Source organism: Schistocerca cancellata, chromosome 4 (genome assembly GCF_023864275.1).
Source record: "Schistocerca cancellata isolate TAMUIC-IGC-003103 chromosome 4, iqSchCanc2.1, whole genome shotgun sequence".
NCBI classification, from domain to species: Eukaryota; Metazoa; Arthropoda; class Insecta; order Orthoptera; family Acrididae; genus Schistocerca; species Schistocerca cancellata.
Window position 1 is genome coordinate 866,265,402 of NC_064629.1, and position 18,178 is coordinate 866,283,579.

An 18,178-nucleotide genomic window follows, 5' to 3' on the forward strand; every position below is an offset into this window, starting at 1 on the left:
TGTGATATGCGAATGATTAGCTTTTCAGACCATTGACACAAGGTTGGCGCTGGTGGCAACACCTACAACGTGCTGACATGAGGAAAGTTTTGAACCGATTTCTCATACACAAACAGCAGTTGACCGGCGTTGCCTGGTGAAACGATGTTGTGATGCCTCGTGTAAGGAGGAGAAATGCGTACCATCACGTTTCCGACTTTGATAAAGGTCGGATTGTAGCCTATCGCGATTGCGGTTTATCGTATCGCGACATTGCTGCTCGCGTTGGTCGAGATCCAATGACTGTTAGCAGAATATGGAATCGATGGGTTCAGGAGGGTAGTACAGAATGCCGTACTGCATCCCAACGGCCTCGTATCACTAGCAGTCGAGATAACAGGCATCTTATCCGCATGGCTGTAACGGATCGTGGAGCCACTTCTCGATCCCTGAGCCAACAGATGGGGACGTTTGCAAGACAACAGTTCGACGACGTTTGCAGCAGCATGGACTATCAGCTCGGAGACCATGGCTGCGGTTACCCTTGACGCTGCATCACAGACAGGAGTGCCTGCGATGGTGTACTCAATGACGAACCTGGGTGCACGAATGGCAAAACGTCATTTTTTTCGGATGAATCCAGGTTCTGTTTACAGCATCATAATGGTCACATCCGTGTTTGGTGACATCGCAGTGAACGCACATTGGAAGCGTGTATTCGACATCGCCATACTGGTGTATCACCCGGCGTGATGGTACGGGGTGCCATTGGTTAGATGTCTTGGTCACCTCTTGTTCGCATTAACGGCACTTTGAACAGTGGACGTTATGTTTCAGATGTGTTACGACCAGTGGCTTTACCCTTCATTCAATCCCTGCGAAACCCTACATTTCAGCAGGATAATGCACGACCGCATGTTGCAGATCCTGTACGGGCCTTTCTGGATACAGAAAATGTTCGACTGCTGCCCTGGCCAGCACACTCTCCAGATCTCTCACCAATTGAAAACGTCTGGTCAGTGGTGGTCGAGCAACTGGCTCGTCACAATACACCAGTCACTACTCTTGATGAACTGTGGTATCATCTTGAAGCTGCATGGGCAGCTGTACCTGTACACGCCACCCAAGCTCTGTTTGACTCAATACCCAGGCGTATCAAGGCCGTTATTATGGCCAGAGGTGGTTGTTCTGGGTACTGATTTCTCTGGATCTATACACCCAAATTGCCTGAAAATGTAATCACATGTCAGTTCTAGTATAATATATTTGTCCAATGAATACCCATTTATCATCTGCATTTCTTCTTGGTGTAGCAATTTTAATGGCCAGTAGTATATAACTCTGAAGACAACTCTTTCTTTACCTTTAATTTAAATATTTGCAAAAATAATTAAAGAAATGATTGTGTTTAGCAAACTCTAGGTATCCCATTAATTGCAAAATCTATGCTAGGTACTTTAATCAACTTATTGATGGCTTGGAGTATCTTCATAGCAAAGGAATTGTTCACAAGGACATAAAACCAGGAAATTTGCTTCTGACACTTGACGAAACACTCAAGATATCAGATCTTGGAGTTGCGGAGGTAAGTTATATTTTAGTAGGTGTAGTTCAGATTTATCTGTAGTTAGTTTCATTGTTTGTCATTTGTATAGATAATACATACTTTCTCAGTTTTTAAGTCTGCATCTATAATGGAGACTCGATTAACTAGACTAATTGTTGTCATAAGTCATTCAGTTTATCAACAATCTGGATAATCGAATGTATGAAGAAGAGAGATTTTTGTGTTATTAATTCTAGAAAGGTAACCTATGTTGCCCACACATGGTTATCTTTTGGGTACTTTGTCATGTTGCTTTCGCATGAGATGGTCTGCGTCATTTTCTGCTTTTATATTTTCTTATGTTCCATCTTTATGCATTTCCTGCTGTTTGTTTGCATGCAGCATGTCTTCAACAATTTCATCATCCAACATGATCGGAAAACCTTTATCATTACTGTCACAAGTAAGCCAGTCTTTAATATGATAAGCACTAAATTCCTGGTATATTAGTATGTTTGTCATTAGCTCATTTATATCCTCCAAAACAGAATCATCCATATCAGTTATTGAATTTTTGTGCTCCCATATAATATTCTGTTACAAGCTTTCTTCAGAGTCTTTGTTTCAACCAAATACCATGTGTCTACAACCCTGTAACAACACTCCTTCAAATTCATTTGCTTGAAAAATGACAAGAAGACTTCTAAGTTGTCTTCATCAGCAGATAACAATCTATGTAAAAGTTCTCTTGAAGTCATTTTAATGTTGCAGTAACACTTTCATCTATTGATTGTAGCAAGAATAACACATAAGTAGGCAAAATTTCACAGGAAACATCCCATTTTCTGTCTCCAACAGTTCAGCAGTTGGCACATTATCCAGTAAAAGTAAGACCTTTCCTCGTTTACCAATTTTGTTTTGAAATTATTTTTTTATTTTATTTATTTATTTTGTTTCAGTGATAAAATTGTTGTTGTACCAGTCAATTAATAGTTTGGTGTTCATCCAGGCAACTTTTGACTTCCGTAAATGTAAGGAACAATGATACTTTTAAAGCACATGTTTGATTTTCCGATGAGGAGCAAAGGCATTTTATGGGTCCCAGTAGTGTTTGTGCAAACTAATATTGTTATTCACTCTTTACTAGTTTTATATCATTTAGCTGAACTCTCTTGCTGAGAAGCTAGAGAGTTTGAAAGTAATGATTTCCAATTTAATCCAACAATCTCATCAGCATTGTAAACAAAGTCCACGTAATAGTCATTTTCAACAACTCTTTTTTAAAACCATCTTTAAAGAAATCTACTGCATCTACATCAACTGACATTTTTTTCACCTTCTGTTTCCAGTTTGTGAGTTTTATGACAAGATTTCAGTCGGTGCATCCATCTGTTACTTGCCATCCATTTTTTTTGTTTAACTGTAATGCCTTTTCACAGAACAAAGGGCCAGATATTGTTGCCCAGTTGACTGTTTTTTAAAAGCCAACAATACAAAACTTCTTCCAAAAGTTCTCTTATCGTCAAAGTACCTACACTATCCTCGTCAGCTAACTTACAACCAGTTTTTCTATTCTATTCTATTCTATTCTTTTCTTTTCTTTTTAATGACCCCCCCCCCCCCATGCGTGGCGAGCACGGGGCCCCGAGCTATTGCAGCCTTCTTTCTCTCCAGGGCTGCATTTCCTTCCCCTTCCCCTTCCCCCTCCTTTCCCCTCCTTGCTCCTTTCCCATCACCCTCTCCTCTCCCTCTCTTGGTGTCCTTGCTTATGTTGGCCCCCGCTATCCTCCTGGTTCTGTTGGTTTTACAATCCAGCTTTGTTGCGTAATCATCTCCTCCTTTTGGCATTCCTTGGTCCCCCTCCGGGGTTTGACCTCCATTACAAAATTTCTCCTCCGTAGTGTGAGCCATTTGGGGAAGAGCACCTTACCTAGTGTCTCCGATGTGCGCCCTCCTAGTACATTCCACCTTTTCTTTCACGTCATTGTCTGATGCTAGGGTGCATAGCCAGCACGGTAGCCAGCCTGTGTGGTGGGGTCACTATGTACCCTTTTGGTTGAGCCCCCTGAAAACTCAGGGATCACACTTCTGATACCTGAGCTGTGACCTCCTCATGCATGCCTTGGAGTGGTTGCTCGTCATCCTGGAGCATCGGAACTGCCGGCAATGGCCGCCGTGCCAGACGGCCCTTGCTGTGGCTGGGTGGCGCCCGTGAGGAGAGCCCCTGATCGGAGTGAGTGGTATCAGGGCAGACGCTATGCAAATGAAATGCATACGGGTCCAGAACTCTGGCCGTTCTTCTGAGGCCATCTCTCTGCGTGGAACTGATTCTTCAAGTGCTTCTTCTCTTGCCCCTTCGGCCTTCCCTTCCATGGCTACCCCCTGGGAAGAGGCTCAATCCCGTTGGCTAGGGGCGAAACCTTTCCCCCGTTATCTAGTTTGCACCAGGACTGATGGAGTTACTTTCACCAATACCAAACCTTTATTCTTTGTGGAACACATTGAAGACAAGTTAGGCAAAGTGGACTCCCTGAGCAAGCTGCGGTCGGGTTTGTTGCTGATCAAAACTGCTTTAGCTGCCCAATCTGCGGCCCTTCGTGCCTGTACCCATCTTGGCACAATTCCTGTGTCCATTACCCCCCACCAGTCTCTAAATATGGTACAAGGTGTGATTTTTCACAGGGACCTCATCCTTCAAACTGATAAGGAACTTCGGGACAATCTCGGACGGCAGGGTGTTCACTTTGTTCGGCGTGTCCAGAAGGGTCCTAAAGACAATCGCATTGATACTGGTGCCTTTATCCTGGCCTTTGAAGGGGATACCCTCCCCGGGAAAGTTAAGATTATGGTTTATCGATGTGATGTGAAAGCCGTACATCCCACCTCCTATGAGGTGTTTTAAGTGCTTGCGTTTTGGACACATGTCTTCCCGCTGTTCACAGGCCCCTCTCTGTGGTGACTGTGGACGTCCACTCCATGAGGGGAGTCCCTGTGTTCCTCCCTCCTGTGTGTGTAAATTGTCAAGGTAGTCATTCTCCACATTCGCCAGATTGCCCAGTATATAAGAAGGAAAAAAAGATACAAGAGTATAAGTCCCTCGATCGTTTAACCTACACAGAGGCCCGTAAGAAATATACATGTCTTCACCCTTTGTCCATGACATCTAGTTACGCCTTGGTTACATCTTCACCCCTTCCTCCCCCTTCCTTACCCCCGTCCCAGACCCCTCTCCTCCCCCTCTCCCCTGCGGCTCCCACACCTTCTCCTCTGGGCGCTGCTCCCCCTCCCCAGCCGGAGAAGTGTCCCACTCCTTCGGCATCTGCCGGTCAAGGGTGCCTCTCCCAGGATGCCCCTTCCCAGCACATCCAAGGCCAAAGGTGTGCTGTCGCGCAACGACCGCGAGAGCTGCAGTCTGTCGGCCCCCAGGTCGCCCGGTCTCTTTCTGTTCCTGATCTTGCTGCAGCTGGCTCCTTTATGCCACACAGCCCTCCTCGATCTCAGCCTGAAAAGAAGAAACATAAGTCCCGGGACAAAGAGCCTCTGGTGTCACCAGAGGTCCCTTCCCCGACTTCACAACCAGATTCTGACCTGTCGTTCATGGATTTCGCCCTCTCCTTGTCGGTGATGGGTGGGGACCCAGCGGTATGACTGGCTTTAGCGTGTTCAGCCCCAATTTAAATCGTTGTTCTGTGGTTCTGCAATGGAACTGTAATGGATACTATCTTCACCTTCCGGAATTGAAATCCCTTCTTTCGTCTTACTCTGCAGCTTGTGGGGTTCTCCAGGAATCTCATTTTACTGATTCTCACTCACCGACCCTCCGTGGGTTCCGTGTTTTCTGTCGAAATCGGGTCGGACCCCTGCGGGCGTCTGGTGGTGGTTGTACGTTGGTCCGTACAGACATTGCTAGCACGGGGATTCCTCTTCAAACTACATTGGAAGCGGTTGCTGTTAGGGTCCACCTAGACTCTGCGGTCACAGTTTGCAATCTTTCTCCCTCCTGACAGGACTCTTACACCTGCTGCCTTAACTGGCCTTCTTCAGCAACTTCCTCCTCCCTTTCTCATCCTTGGGGATTTTAATGCTCATCATCCCTTGTGGGGCAGTGCCTTTCCATCTAGAAGAGGTCTTCTTATAGACCAGTTTATTGCAGACCACGACTTGTGCCTTCTTAATGATGGCTCCCCTACTCATTTCAGTGCCGGTCGTGGTACCTTTTCTGCCATTGATCTTTCTCTTTCTTCTCCCTCTCTCCTCCTTTCATTACACTGGTCGCCACACGACAACCTTTGTGATAGTGACCATTTCCCGTTGATTATCTCGCTCCCTTCCCGCTCCCCGATGGATAGGTTACCTCGTTGGTCTTTCCAACGCGACGATTGGCCTCTATACACTGCACAGGTCATGTTTTCTCCCTCTTTGTCGGGTTGTATTGATGACGTCCTAAGTGACGTGCCTGACGCGATTGTTCACGCTGCTAACCTTGCTGTCCTGTGCTCATCTGGACCATTTCGTCGCCGGCAAGTCCCATGGTGGAGTATGGCCATTGCCATTGCCATCCGAGATCGCCATCGAGCTTTGCAACATTTTAAGAGGCACCCATCCGTAGCCAGCCTTACTACCTTTAAATGCCTCCGTGCTAAAGCCCGTTATTTAATCAAACAGAGCCAGCAGACATGTTGGGAACGATTCGTTTCTTCTCTTGGTTCTACTGTCCCTCTGTCACCTCTGTCCAAGGTTGCCATTGGCAGTCCACCCTCCCAGGCCTTCACCTCCCAGATGGCCTTTGTACGGACCCATTAGTTCTTGCAGAACATCTTGCGACCCATTTTGCAGTGGCCTCAGCATCAGCCTCCTATCCAGCTGCTTTCCTTCACCTGAAACAGCGGGCTGAAGCTTCCACCTTATGTTTTACCCCTTGTGAGTCAGAATCTTACAACGAACCTTTTACTGAATGGGAATTTCTTTCTGAACTTTCTTCTTCTCATGATATGGCCCCCGGCCCAGATTCCATTCATAACCAACTGCTTCAACATCTCAGTGCTCCACAACGGCAACATCTTCTTCAGGTGTTAAACCGTATCTGGCTCCAGCGTGACTTCCCTTCTCAGTGGAGGGATAGCATCGTGGTTCCTGTCCTTAAGCCTGGTAAGAACCCCCTATCTGTTGACAGCTATCGTCTAATTAGTTTGACCAATGTTGTTTGTAAGTTACTTGAACGGATGGTAGCCCGTCGGCTCAATTGGGTCCTCGAATCTCGGGATCTATTGTCCCCTTACCAGTGTGGCTTTCGAGAGGGACGGTCTCCAATCGATCATTTACTTCGCTTGGAATCCGCAGTTCGGCAGGCTTTTTCCCAGCGCCGCCATTTGGTTGCAGTGTTTTTTGACCTTCGCAAGGCCTATGACATGGCCTGGCGCCATCACATCTTACTTACCCTTCATCAGTGGGGTCTTCGGGGCCCACTCCTGATTTTTATCCACCAGTTCCTGTTCCACCAGTCATTCAGAGTTCGAGTTGGTACTGTTTTTAGTTCTCCATGGACCCAGGAGACGGGCATCCCACAGGTTTCTGTCTTGAGTGTCCTTCTTTTCCTCATTGCTATCGATGGACTTGTGGCCTCTGTCTGTCCTTTGGTCGCCCCTGCCCTGTATGTGGATGATTTCTGCATTTGGGTTAGTTCCTCTTCGATGGCATCTGCAGAGCGGCAGCTCCAGGGAGCTATACGGCGTGTCTCTGCATGGACCCTCTCACATGGGTTCCAATTCTCTCCTCTAAAATCACGGGTGGTCCACTTCTGTCACCATACTATGATCCACCCTGATCCAGAGCTCTATCTTGATGTCCACCGATTGCCTGTGGTCTCACAGTTTCGTTTCCTGGGTCTTCTTTTTGACAACAAGCTCACTTGGCTGCCCCATATCAGACATCTGAAGGTAGGATGTTTCCGTAAACTCAATGTCCTTCGCTTCCTTGCCCACTCCTCTTGGGGTGCGGACCGTTCCCTTCTTCTCCGTCTTTATCGTGCTCTAGTTCTGTCTCGCTTGGACTATGGTTGTCAAGTTTATGGTTCAGCTGCTCCTTCCACACTACATGTGCTGGATCCAGTCCACCATCGTGGTATCCGTTTGGCCACCGGTGCCTTCCCTACTAGCCCTGTTGATAGTCTCCTGGTTGAAGCTGGGATCCCCCCCCCCCTTTCTGTTTGGCGGTCCCAGCTTCTGGTGTCTTATGCACTCACTATCCGTTCCTCTCCCACTCATCCTTCCTATTCTATCCTGTTCCCAGACCATGGATGTCGCCCACCCGACTCCCGCCTTCGGGCGGGTTTACCGGTTGGGCTCCGCCTTGCGTCTCTTTGCCGTGATTTTCAGCTTTCTTCTTTGTCCTGCCTTCCTTGCACCTTCCCCTCCACCCCCCCTTGGTTAGTTCCTCAGCCTCGTATTGGGATGGATCTCCGCCGAGGTCCAAAAGATTCCATCCCCCCAGTGATGTTCCGTTCCTTTTTCCGCCAAATTTTATGGGAGTTTTGGGATGCTGTTGTTTTTTACACTGATGGCTCTAAATCTGCTGATCATGTGGGGTATGCCTTCACGTCCTCTGTCGGAATGGATAATCATCTGCTGCCACCTACATGTGGGGTGTTTACTGCGGAATTGATGGCAATTTCCCAGGCCCTTACCTTTATTAAACAGTCCCAACACAACAGTGTTTTGTTATGTACGGACTCGATGAGTGGCCTTCTTGCTATTGACCGGTGTTTTTCGCGCCATGCCTTGGTATCTGCCTTCCATGACCATCTCGCTGATATTCACCGTGCTGCTTGTTCCGTTGACTTCCTTTGGGTCCCTGGCCATGTGGGTATCCCGGGTAATGAGCTCGCTGATCATTTGGCTGGGGGAGCAGTCACTTACCCCCCATTTTCTGTAACCCCTTCTGCAGCGGATTTACGGCTTCACATCAAATCCCACTTCGCACAGTCATGGGCCAATTCTTGGGAGGCTACTCCTGTGTCTAATAAACTTCGTGTGATTAAGGTGACACCAGACCCATGGCATTCTTCCTTTCGCCTCTCCCGAAAGGACTCAACCACACTGTGTCGTCTCCGCATTGGCCATAGCAGGCTGACCCATGGTTTTCTCTTGCGTGATGAGCCACCCCCACTTTGTGGTTGTGGAGCCTTCCAGTCGGTAGCCCACATTTTGGTTGAATGCCCCCTTCTTTTGGCTCTGCGTGATAAGTACAGACTCCCCCACACTTTACCTTTGATGTTGGCTGACGATTCCCGGATGGTCTCTCCGGTTCTTGGTTTCCTCCGGGAAAGTGGTTTTTATTCTCAGTTTTAAGGTTTTTAATCTCTATCTGGTATTGGGGCAGGGTGGTGAGTGTTTGGGTGTCTCCCACTGTAAGCAGTGTTCGGAGGTTCCCGATTCACCTCCCTGACCGAAATCCTCTTTTCTTCCCCTTTTACTCTGTTTTTACCCTTTTGGTTAGTCTCCTTTTCCCATACGTACTTTCTACATTCTAGCGGTTGTACCTTTTAAGGCACAGGTGGTCTTGGCTATGCTGCTTCAGCATAGCGTTGGGTTTGTTCTCTTGCTGACTTCCCTCGTTTTGTTTTTACCATTGACAACATGACTGCCCTTTTACGTTTTTAGCCTTTTCCCTTTTATTGTTCTGACTTTCCTGAGATGTCACATTAGCGGAATGGAGCACATTTGAAACAAGGGACTGATGATCTTGCTGTTTGGTCCCTTAAACCTCAACCAACCAACCAACCAACCAACCATCTTTTTACTGAATCAATAACGTTTAACATTTATTTTATCTTTGAATGATAACACCTCTCTCTTGCACTTTGACATTCTTAAACACAGAAATGACACAGCGCAGTGATTGACAGCTGTCTAAACTCAAAAAATAAATAAATACACACTGTCTGGTTCAAACAATAATGAAACCAGCAGGGCAGAGATCGCGTAGGACATGGGCGAGTAGTCCAGCATGACGTGTCCATACATATGTGAACTAGACTACAAAGGTACTTGGTCGCAGTAGACAATCTGGATAATCACAAACCTGTATAATTTTTCAAAGGATCAGATTCATGCTGTGAAGAGTGCTAAAAGAGTATCATTGTAGAGAAAGTTATGTTCAGTCATCAGTGAGGGTTCTATATTATATAAGCAAAGGCAGATCTAGGAAGAATAGGTAGTGGATGAGAAAGTCTTGTAAATATTTTTGTATAAAACACTGAAGACAGGCTTCTTGTTTCATGGTGTAAGTGGATTTTGTTTACATGTTTTACTTTACTTTTAATTAATAATTTTAGACATGTATATGTATTGATTTTGCAGTATTTGTAAATTACAGAAATGTTTCTAAAGCACCGTTATGTTTACTAAACTGATTTTTAGCGTTTTCATCTTAACCCGATTTTTTTTGTTTACAGTTATTTTAAGCACTGTAAAATCTTCTTTATTTGGGGTCAGAAAGTGTCTGAAATACAGTGTTTAAAGGACTAAAACGCGATTCTGATTTTTAAAATCTTCTAACTAAATCACTCCAGACAACAGCCGGAATGGTTCCTTTGAAAGGGTGTATTTCTTTCTCCATCCTTGAATCCCTGACACAATCCAAGCAACAGCTCCATTTCTAAATGAGGAGAAAAAATTGAAAAATACATCCAACTGGCTGAGGAAGTCAAGGACATGTGGCATCAGGATAAAGTTGACATTATACCTATTATACTATCAACTACAGGAGTCATACCACACAATATCCACCAGTACATCAACTCAATACAGCTACATCCAAACGTATATATACAAGTACAGAAATCTGTAATTATTGATACATGTTCAATTACACGAAAGTTCCTAAATGCAATGTAACATATACCGTACAGTTAAAAGGAAGTCACGTTTGATCAAGGTCTGCGTCACTTTCCGTTTTTGACCAGACATAACGTCTGAGAAAAGAAAAATAATAATAATAATAATAATAATAATAATAATAATAATAATAATAATAATAATAATAATAATAATAATAATAATCTGTGGGAGAGCGCACAAACCCGCTTCCATATTTGCTATGTGATTACCGGCAGCCACTTCCCAAGATTGGCAGCTATGGGTACATGAACCTGTCCAAACTATTTCCTTACAAGCTTTGATGTCTTTCCCCATTCTCTGGACTCAGGGCCTTCACAACGTCAACACATTATCTCTCATCTGCTTCATGCGGTCCTCCTAAACCCAGCATGCCACCTTCCTAGAAGTTGTTCACCTCCTCTCTGCTGGCTTCGTCTGCATCTGTCCACATTAAACCCACCAACCACCAACAGTACATGCATTTTGATAGCTGTCATCCCTTTTACACCAAAAAATCACTCTCATATAGCCTGGCAACCTGGGGCAGCATATCTGCAGTGACAAAAACTCCCTTGCTCAGCATTCTGAGGGTCTCACCAAGGCCTTCACAGATAGGCACTATCGCCCAGACCTAGTCTGCAAGCAGATCTCCCATGCCGTTTGCCGTCACACCCCCAATCCTCCCACCACTCCCAAGAACCAGCCACAAAGGAGTGTCCTCTTCATCACCCAGTACCACCCCGTACTGGAACTACTGAATCACATCCTTTACAGGGGCTTTGTTTACCCATCATTGTTCACTGAAATGAGGGGCATCCTCCCTGAGATACTTCCCAGGCCCTTAAAGTGGTGTTCCATCACCCACCCAACCTCCACAACATCCTAGTCCATCCCTATGCCACTCCCAATCCCAACCCCCTTTGCCACAAGGATCATACCCATGTGGAAGACCCAGGTGCAAAACCTGCCTAATCCACCCACCCAGCACTTCTATTCCAGTCCTGTCACAGGTTTATCCTTCTCCATCAGGGGCCGGGCCACCTGTGAAAGCAGCCATCTCATTTACCAGCTGTGCTGCAATCAGTGCACAGCTTTATGACTACCAACCAGCTGTCCACCAGGATGAACGGCCTCTGTCAAACTGTGGCCAAGAGCCTGTATTTCCCCAATGCTCTCCTTTTTTTGCTCCTTTTTTTCCCACCTCCCTGCCCCACAACCTCCTGACAATGCACCTGTTGGCAATCTAGTCCCTGCACGCTCCACTAGAGAGCGTTCATTTTTTCCCCCACCCATACAGTACTATCCCTCCCCCTTCCTCTTCGCCTTCCCCTTCAGACTGCTCACATCCCACGTGATGTTGCGCTCTGGCTCAAGATGCTGGAGTTGGTGGTCATGTGTGAGTGAGGTGAGTTTACTTTTGTTTTGTGTGTGTGTGTGTGTGTGTGTGTGTGTGTGTGTGTGTTGTACTGACGGAGGCTGTGGCCGAAAGCTGTATGTGAGTGTCTTTTTAATTGTGCCTGTCTGCAACTTGATCTGTCTTTTTTTTACTGTAAGTAGCAATCTGTCTTTTCCTACATTGTTGTAATATACATTTAGATTGTATACAGGGTGTACATGAAGTCCGGGAACACTCTCAATTATTTATTGCGCAAGAACCAAACATTGTACAAATGTCATACATATGTTATTTTGAAGAGAAACCCTGAAAGTTTTTTTTTCATGTATACCACCACAGCATAGTTTGGTAATTTGCCGATAGTCAGCACTAGTCGCAAACATGATGAGTTCAGGTATGGAGCGAGCTTTCTGTGTGTTGTAGTTTGACAAAAACAAGTGTGCTAGAGCTGTTCAATGGATGTTTAGAACAAAGTACAGTAAGAATCCACCAACAAGGAAGGCCCTTTACCAATGACACAACAAATTCATTATGATGTGTTGCCTGTGCCCGGCAAAAGAGAAGCGGATGTCCCACTGTGAGTGAAATGAATGTGGAGCATGTACAAGAGACATTCATAAGGAGTCCAAAGAAACTGGTGTGTCGTGCATCCCATGAACTCGAAATGGCTCCAATGAGTGTGGAAAGTCCTGCGACAGGAGCTGCCTATGAAACCAATCAAATTGGAGCTAGTGCAGAAGCTCAGTGATGACGACAATGACAAGTGTTTTGAGTTTTGTTCACAGTTTGCTACAATTGAATGAGGATGGGGATGGCATTGTTAATGGCTTAATTTTTAGCAACGAAGCCAGGATTCACACTAAGGGGAAAGTGGACAGGCATAATTGTCGAATCAGGGGTACAAAGCATCCACAAGAATGCATTGAATTTGAGTGTCATGTTTTTTGTCTCTTGTCACGTCCAAAAATGTATGGGCCATTCTTCTTTTCTGAGAGCACTGTCACTGGATATTCCTGCTTGGACATGTTGTAGCAATGGCTGATGCCTCAAATGCAATTGGAGTCTCCGTTCATCTTTCAGCAGGATGGGGCTCCACCCCATTTTCATCGTGAAGTTCATGGGTACCCGAACACGGAGCTGCCGCATCAATGGATTGGCTGTGCTACAGAAGGGGACAGCTGTTTCATGAAATGGCCTCCCTGATCACAATCCGTGTGACTCTTTTCTGTGGGGACACATTAAAGATCTGGTATATGTACCACCTCTACCACATGATGTAGCAGAGCTCTGGGAGAGAACACAGAATGTGACTGCCACAGTCGACCATGCCCTGCTGAGACAGATATGGCAAGAATTCGATTACTGTATTGATGTCTGCTGGGTGACTTATGGTTCGCATATCAAATGTTTGTAAAAAAACTTTGAGTTGAAACTTCCTGGCAGATTAAAACTGTGTGCCCGACCGAGACTCGAACTCGGGACCTTTGCCTTTCGCGGGCAAGTGCTCTAGTGGTAGAGCACTTGCCCGCGAAAGGCAAAGGTCCCGAGTTCGCGTCTCGGTCGGGCACACAGTTTTAATCTGCCAGGAAGTTTCATATCAGCGCACACTCCGCTGCAGAGTGAAAATCTCATTCTGGAAACTTTGAGTTTCTCTTCAAAATGCAATATGTATGACATCTGTACAATGTTTAGTTCTTGTGCAATAAATAATTGAAAGTGTTCTTGGACTTTATGTATGCCCTGTATATGTGGGAAAGACTTTCTAAACCAACATGACAATTGGCACTGAAGTGGACACACATACAGTATTATAGAGATATTGCTGTCTTATTTCTGACATATACATCATTGAAATACAGCTTTACCATATATATGACTGAATTTGGTGTTAAAGATAGTATGTTGAAATGAAAAACAAGATAATGTGGGGGAAATGATTCGAAAAAAGTAATTTTTTTGACAAATCTGTGTGCACCATTGTAACATACACTAAAAACCATAGAACTTTGATTGGAAATTTTTTCATATATCTGTTAGCATTTGAATGGTGTTCATTCAGAAATAGGAAACTCAATGTTTTTCTAGGCAGTGACTGAGCACTTATAAAACAATGTGTATCTCTTACTTTGCTCTACATTGCAACATAATGAAAGCCGATCAATATTGAAGTGTATCCCTTGTGTACGTTTACTTGTGAGGTTCTAATCACAGAGGAAAACCCCTTTGCCTGCATTTTCAGGAAGCTCATTTTGACTAGAGGGACATGGCTATGCTTGGGGCTATAGCCACGACAGAAAAGAGGACCTTATTGGGGTGAGGACTACTGATGGTACAGATATATTTTTCACTGATAAATGTCACTCATTAACTATCCTTATATTCTCTTGTTTGTGAATAGTTACTATAATAGTACACACATTATGCTTCATAGTGTGACTCTACCCGTTCCCCCTGGTGATGTTCAGTGCATCCAGGCTTTCAACAATCCCATAACACAGCACCCCAAATCAATTCTCCTTTTTGGAGACTTTAAGATATGTAACATGGTGTGGGGCTGTGTAATTGTGTGCTCTCAGCATTTGAAAGCATCATACAAAAAGGATAGCTTTTGCACATGCGGCAGAGAACACACTTCGGCGCTACTACATGGTCATTTTCTGCCATAGATCTTTCAGTATGCTCTCTGATTGAGAATCTGTGATCAGATTACACCTTCCTGATTTGGATACTCTGGCAGGTTGAGCAGTGCCTAGAAGGAAGCCACAGAAACTGACCAGTGGGATAAGGATATCTTGTAGAACAAAGTGGGAATTACATCAAAATCAAAATGTTGGAATTAGCCGCAGTTGAGTTGCAGTAGACCATTTAAACAGTACTGTAAGGTGAAACTTCTTGGCAGATTAGAACTGTGTGACTGGCAGAAGTAAAGCTGTGAGGATGGGTCATGAGTCGTGCTTGGATAGCTCAGTTGGTAGACCATGTGCCTGCAAAAGGTCAAGGCCCCGATTTCAAGTTTCAGTCCAGCACGCAGTTTTAATTTACCACAAGTTTTCATATCAGTGCACACCACATTGTAGAGTGAAAATTTCATTCTGGAAATTACTGTAAGATGCTTAAAAATGTTATCATATTAGAAACACAAAAAACATGTGGTATGCAAATAGTATAGCTAATTCTCAGAATCACTATATATTATTGCTCAGGTCAACATCCCTTTTTCCCTGTGTGTGCTAATCTTACAGGGGTGAATGAGGTAGTATTAACTGGATTCTGAGATTACATACTGATTTTGTGCTAAAACTTACTATTTATGGGAAGTATTAACATAAAAGGAACTTTTAACTATCATAGGCAAAAGGACATCATGGATGCCCATCTTCATACCTATATTTTATGAAGCCAACATATTAATCATGAATAAGATACTTCCTTTTCATATTATCTTATTACAAATACCATTTTATTTGTTTTAAAGTACAAATTAACTAAATAATTTGTATACAGCATTGTCACAGATAATAACTGTGACCACTGGGGTAATCCATTATCTCTAACTGTCCTACAAATTGCCTTTTCTAAATTAATATAATTTATGAAATGGCAAATGTATATGTCAGTGTCACCTCGAATTATGATTTACATATTGCTGCTATGGCCTAATGTGCTTCCTGTAATTGAAAATGTATGTCAAGTTATAGGTTATGTGGCCCCACTGACAGTCCCTGATCCCTGCCCATCATACAAGCTGGGACACATATTCTGAATGCAAAACATATTTTTTGACCCATGGAAATGTATATACAGGGATGTGTCATAAATTCATGATTATTATTTCACCTGGTTGAGTTCATTTTTATAGATGTTTTCTCTTCATTCCCACAACTACCCCTATCCCAGCTACTACATTTATTCCAATTCCTGCCATTATTTAAAACTATAAAAGTGTAAAAGTTCAGCAAGGGTCCCCTGGTAAAATTAAAACCATATGGTCAGTCATGAAAGAAGTCTCTGATCAGTAGCACAAGTCTGATGATATAAAGTCAGTTTCTAGTAATAATAAATTTCTGAATATAACAGGCGAATTAAATAAAAACCTTAATTTATATAGGGACTCATATAACTGTCTTAGAAAATGGCTTTCTGATTCTGCTGTCTGAAGTACTACTTCGTGACACTGATAAGGGGAAATTGACTCATTAATTATATCACTGAAGACCGCGCCCTCATGGATGTGGTGGGGTATCTAGCAAAATGCTAAAGTACTGTGCTGTATACATTATCCCAGTACGTAGCTTTATTTCTAATTTTTCCATAGGAATGGTCAGTTTCCTAGATAATTAAAGCACTCAGTAGTGAAGCTGCTTTATAAAAAGGAGGAAGAGAGAATGTAGACAGTTTTAGGCCTATTTCAATGCCATCAGTGTTTGCTAAAGTTAATAAAAAGACTGAATGTATGAGGGGAATCAATCATTCCATTTCACATAATTTGCAGTCAGGCTTCCACTCTCAGCTGATACTTGTCTGCAGAGCAGCAAGTTAAGTGTTTATCTTTTTCTGTGTTTTCCTTGTAGTATGTTTATTAAATTTCATGCTTGTTTTTCCATTGAAGCAGTTTAATCTTGCGTTTTTGTAAGTGTAAATTCATTCAGTCTGTAATGCAGTGGTTGCTCACTAAACAGTCAGCTACATAGCTCATTAACACATCAGCATCCATTAGTGACACATCAGGAGGGTAGCAAGTTGCATATTTAGAATTCTGTCTGCTTTTATGGTCTAATTCTTCAGTTAGTCTTGCTTGGATGGTTAGGATGTGTGCATGCTGTGTGCAGATGCAGGAGGAGCTGGCCGCAGTTCACACTGCCTCTGAGTGTAGCGGTGGAGGAGAATCTGGTGTCACATTGGACATCTCAGATGTCACTTGTTTTGCTCATGGGGCCCTGCTTCTGAGGCACCTTCTAGTGCAACCAACAAGGTGGATCTGCCCTCACAGCAGGACGACTGGTGGGTGGTAATGTGTTCACGTCGCTCAAGATGGAGGGCCAACATGGCGACTGGCCATCTGATCGTGCCCATTTACCCTGTGAGTGGATGGGTGGCCGCTCCTTCAGCAGGGCCAGAACAGGCACACAGGGAGGAGGGGTTTACTAGTTATCAGAAGCTCCAACGTTAAGCACATTATGGAGCCTCTTAGGCAGATAGTATACAGGGCTGGAAAGAAACTCATTGTGCACTCGATATGTCTGCCAGGGGGCCTCATCCAAGATGTGCATGCAGCCTTACCTGCGGCTTTTGAACATGCAGGGTGCAATTGTCTGCAAGTTGTGGTTCACTTTGGCACAAAAAAGGCCTTTCGTGTGAGTTCTGAGGCCATCCTCAGATCGTACACGAGGCTGGCAGAGGTGGTGAAAACTGCAGGCCTCGTGTGCAGGGTGTAAGCAGAGCTCACAGTTTGCAGCATTGTTCCCACAGTTGATCGGGTCCATTGGTTTGGAGCTGAGTGGAGGGTCTCAACCAAAGGCTTACTCAACTCTTTGATAGTCTCGGCTGCAGATTTCTAGACCTGAATTATCAGAGATTTGTAGGACTCCCCTTGATAGGTCAGGGTTGCACTACACAAAGGAAGCAGCTACTTCGGTAGCAGAGTACTTGTGGAGTGCACATGAGGGTTTTTTAGGCTAGGCAGCAGTTTTAGGTGCTCTGATGATTGCTCACCAGCCAATATGCAGCATGGGAAGTCAAATGGCATTGAGAATGAAGACAACTATACTGTCAAAATCTTATCAGTAAACTTTCAAAGTATTCGTAGTGAAGTTCTTGAATTTACTGCCTTCCAGGAAAGTTCTCACATTTGAATTATTCTTGGGACTGTCAGCTGGCTGAAACCGGAAGTGCAAAGCTCTGAGATATTTAGCGAGTCATGGGACATACATCGGAAAGACAGATTAGAGGTCATAGGAGGGAGAGTGTTCATTGCAGATGACAAAAGTAATTTCTCTATTGAGGGTGACAGTGAAGTTATCTGGCCACATATAACAGATGTAGGTGAAACCAAGTTAATTGTTGAATGTTTTTGCCAGTCACCCAATTCCACTGTGACAGTTCGATGTCACTCGAAGGAAGTCTACAGTCAGTAACGTGTAAATACCCCGATCATGCAATACTAGTTGGAGACAACTTTGGTATAGACTGGGATGTGTATGGATTCATTGTGGGAGAGGAGGGGGGTGTACACATAGACAGTAATGTGAAATACTTTTGAACAAGTTTTCTGAAAACTGTAATAAGCAGCTAGCTCGGCAGCCCACATGCAGTGAAAATGTCTTAGACCTTGTAATTACAAAAAGGCTGGATCTTATCGACAATGTCGGTATAGAAACAGGG

At 44.3% G+C, this 18,178-nt stretch overlaps 1 protein-coding gene across 4 annotated transcripts in view; it reads left to right on the forward strand.

Moving 5' to 3' along the window:
- Positions 1 to 18,178, forward strand: part of LOC126185002 (serine/threonine-protein kinase stk11-like) — a 118,196-nt gene that overhangs the window by 36,350 nt on the left and 63,668 nt on the right. For all 4 annotated transcript variants that reach the window (XR_007536926.1, XM_049927724.1, XM_049927722.1 and 1 more), the window contains exon 3: positions 1,432 to 1,564. Coding sequence is in view for 3 of the 4 variants with exons in the window: in XM_049927724.1 (XP_049783681.1) it covers positions 1,432 to 1,564 (133 nt within the window). In the remaining variant the exon portion in view is untranslated. The remainder of the gene's footprint in view (positions 1 to 1,431; positions 1,565 to 18,178) is intronic.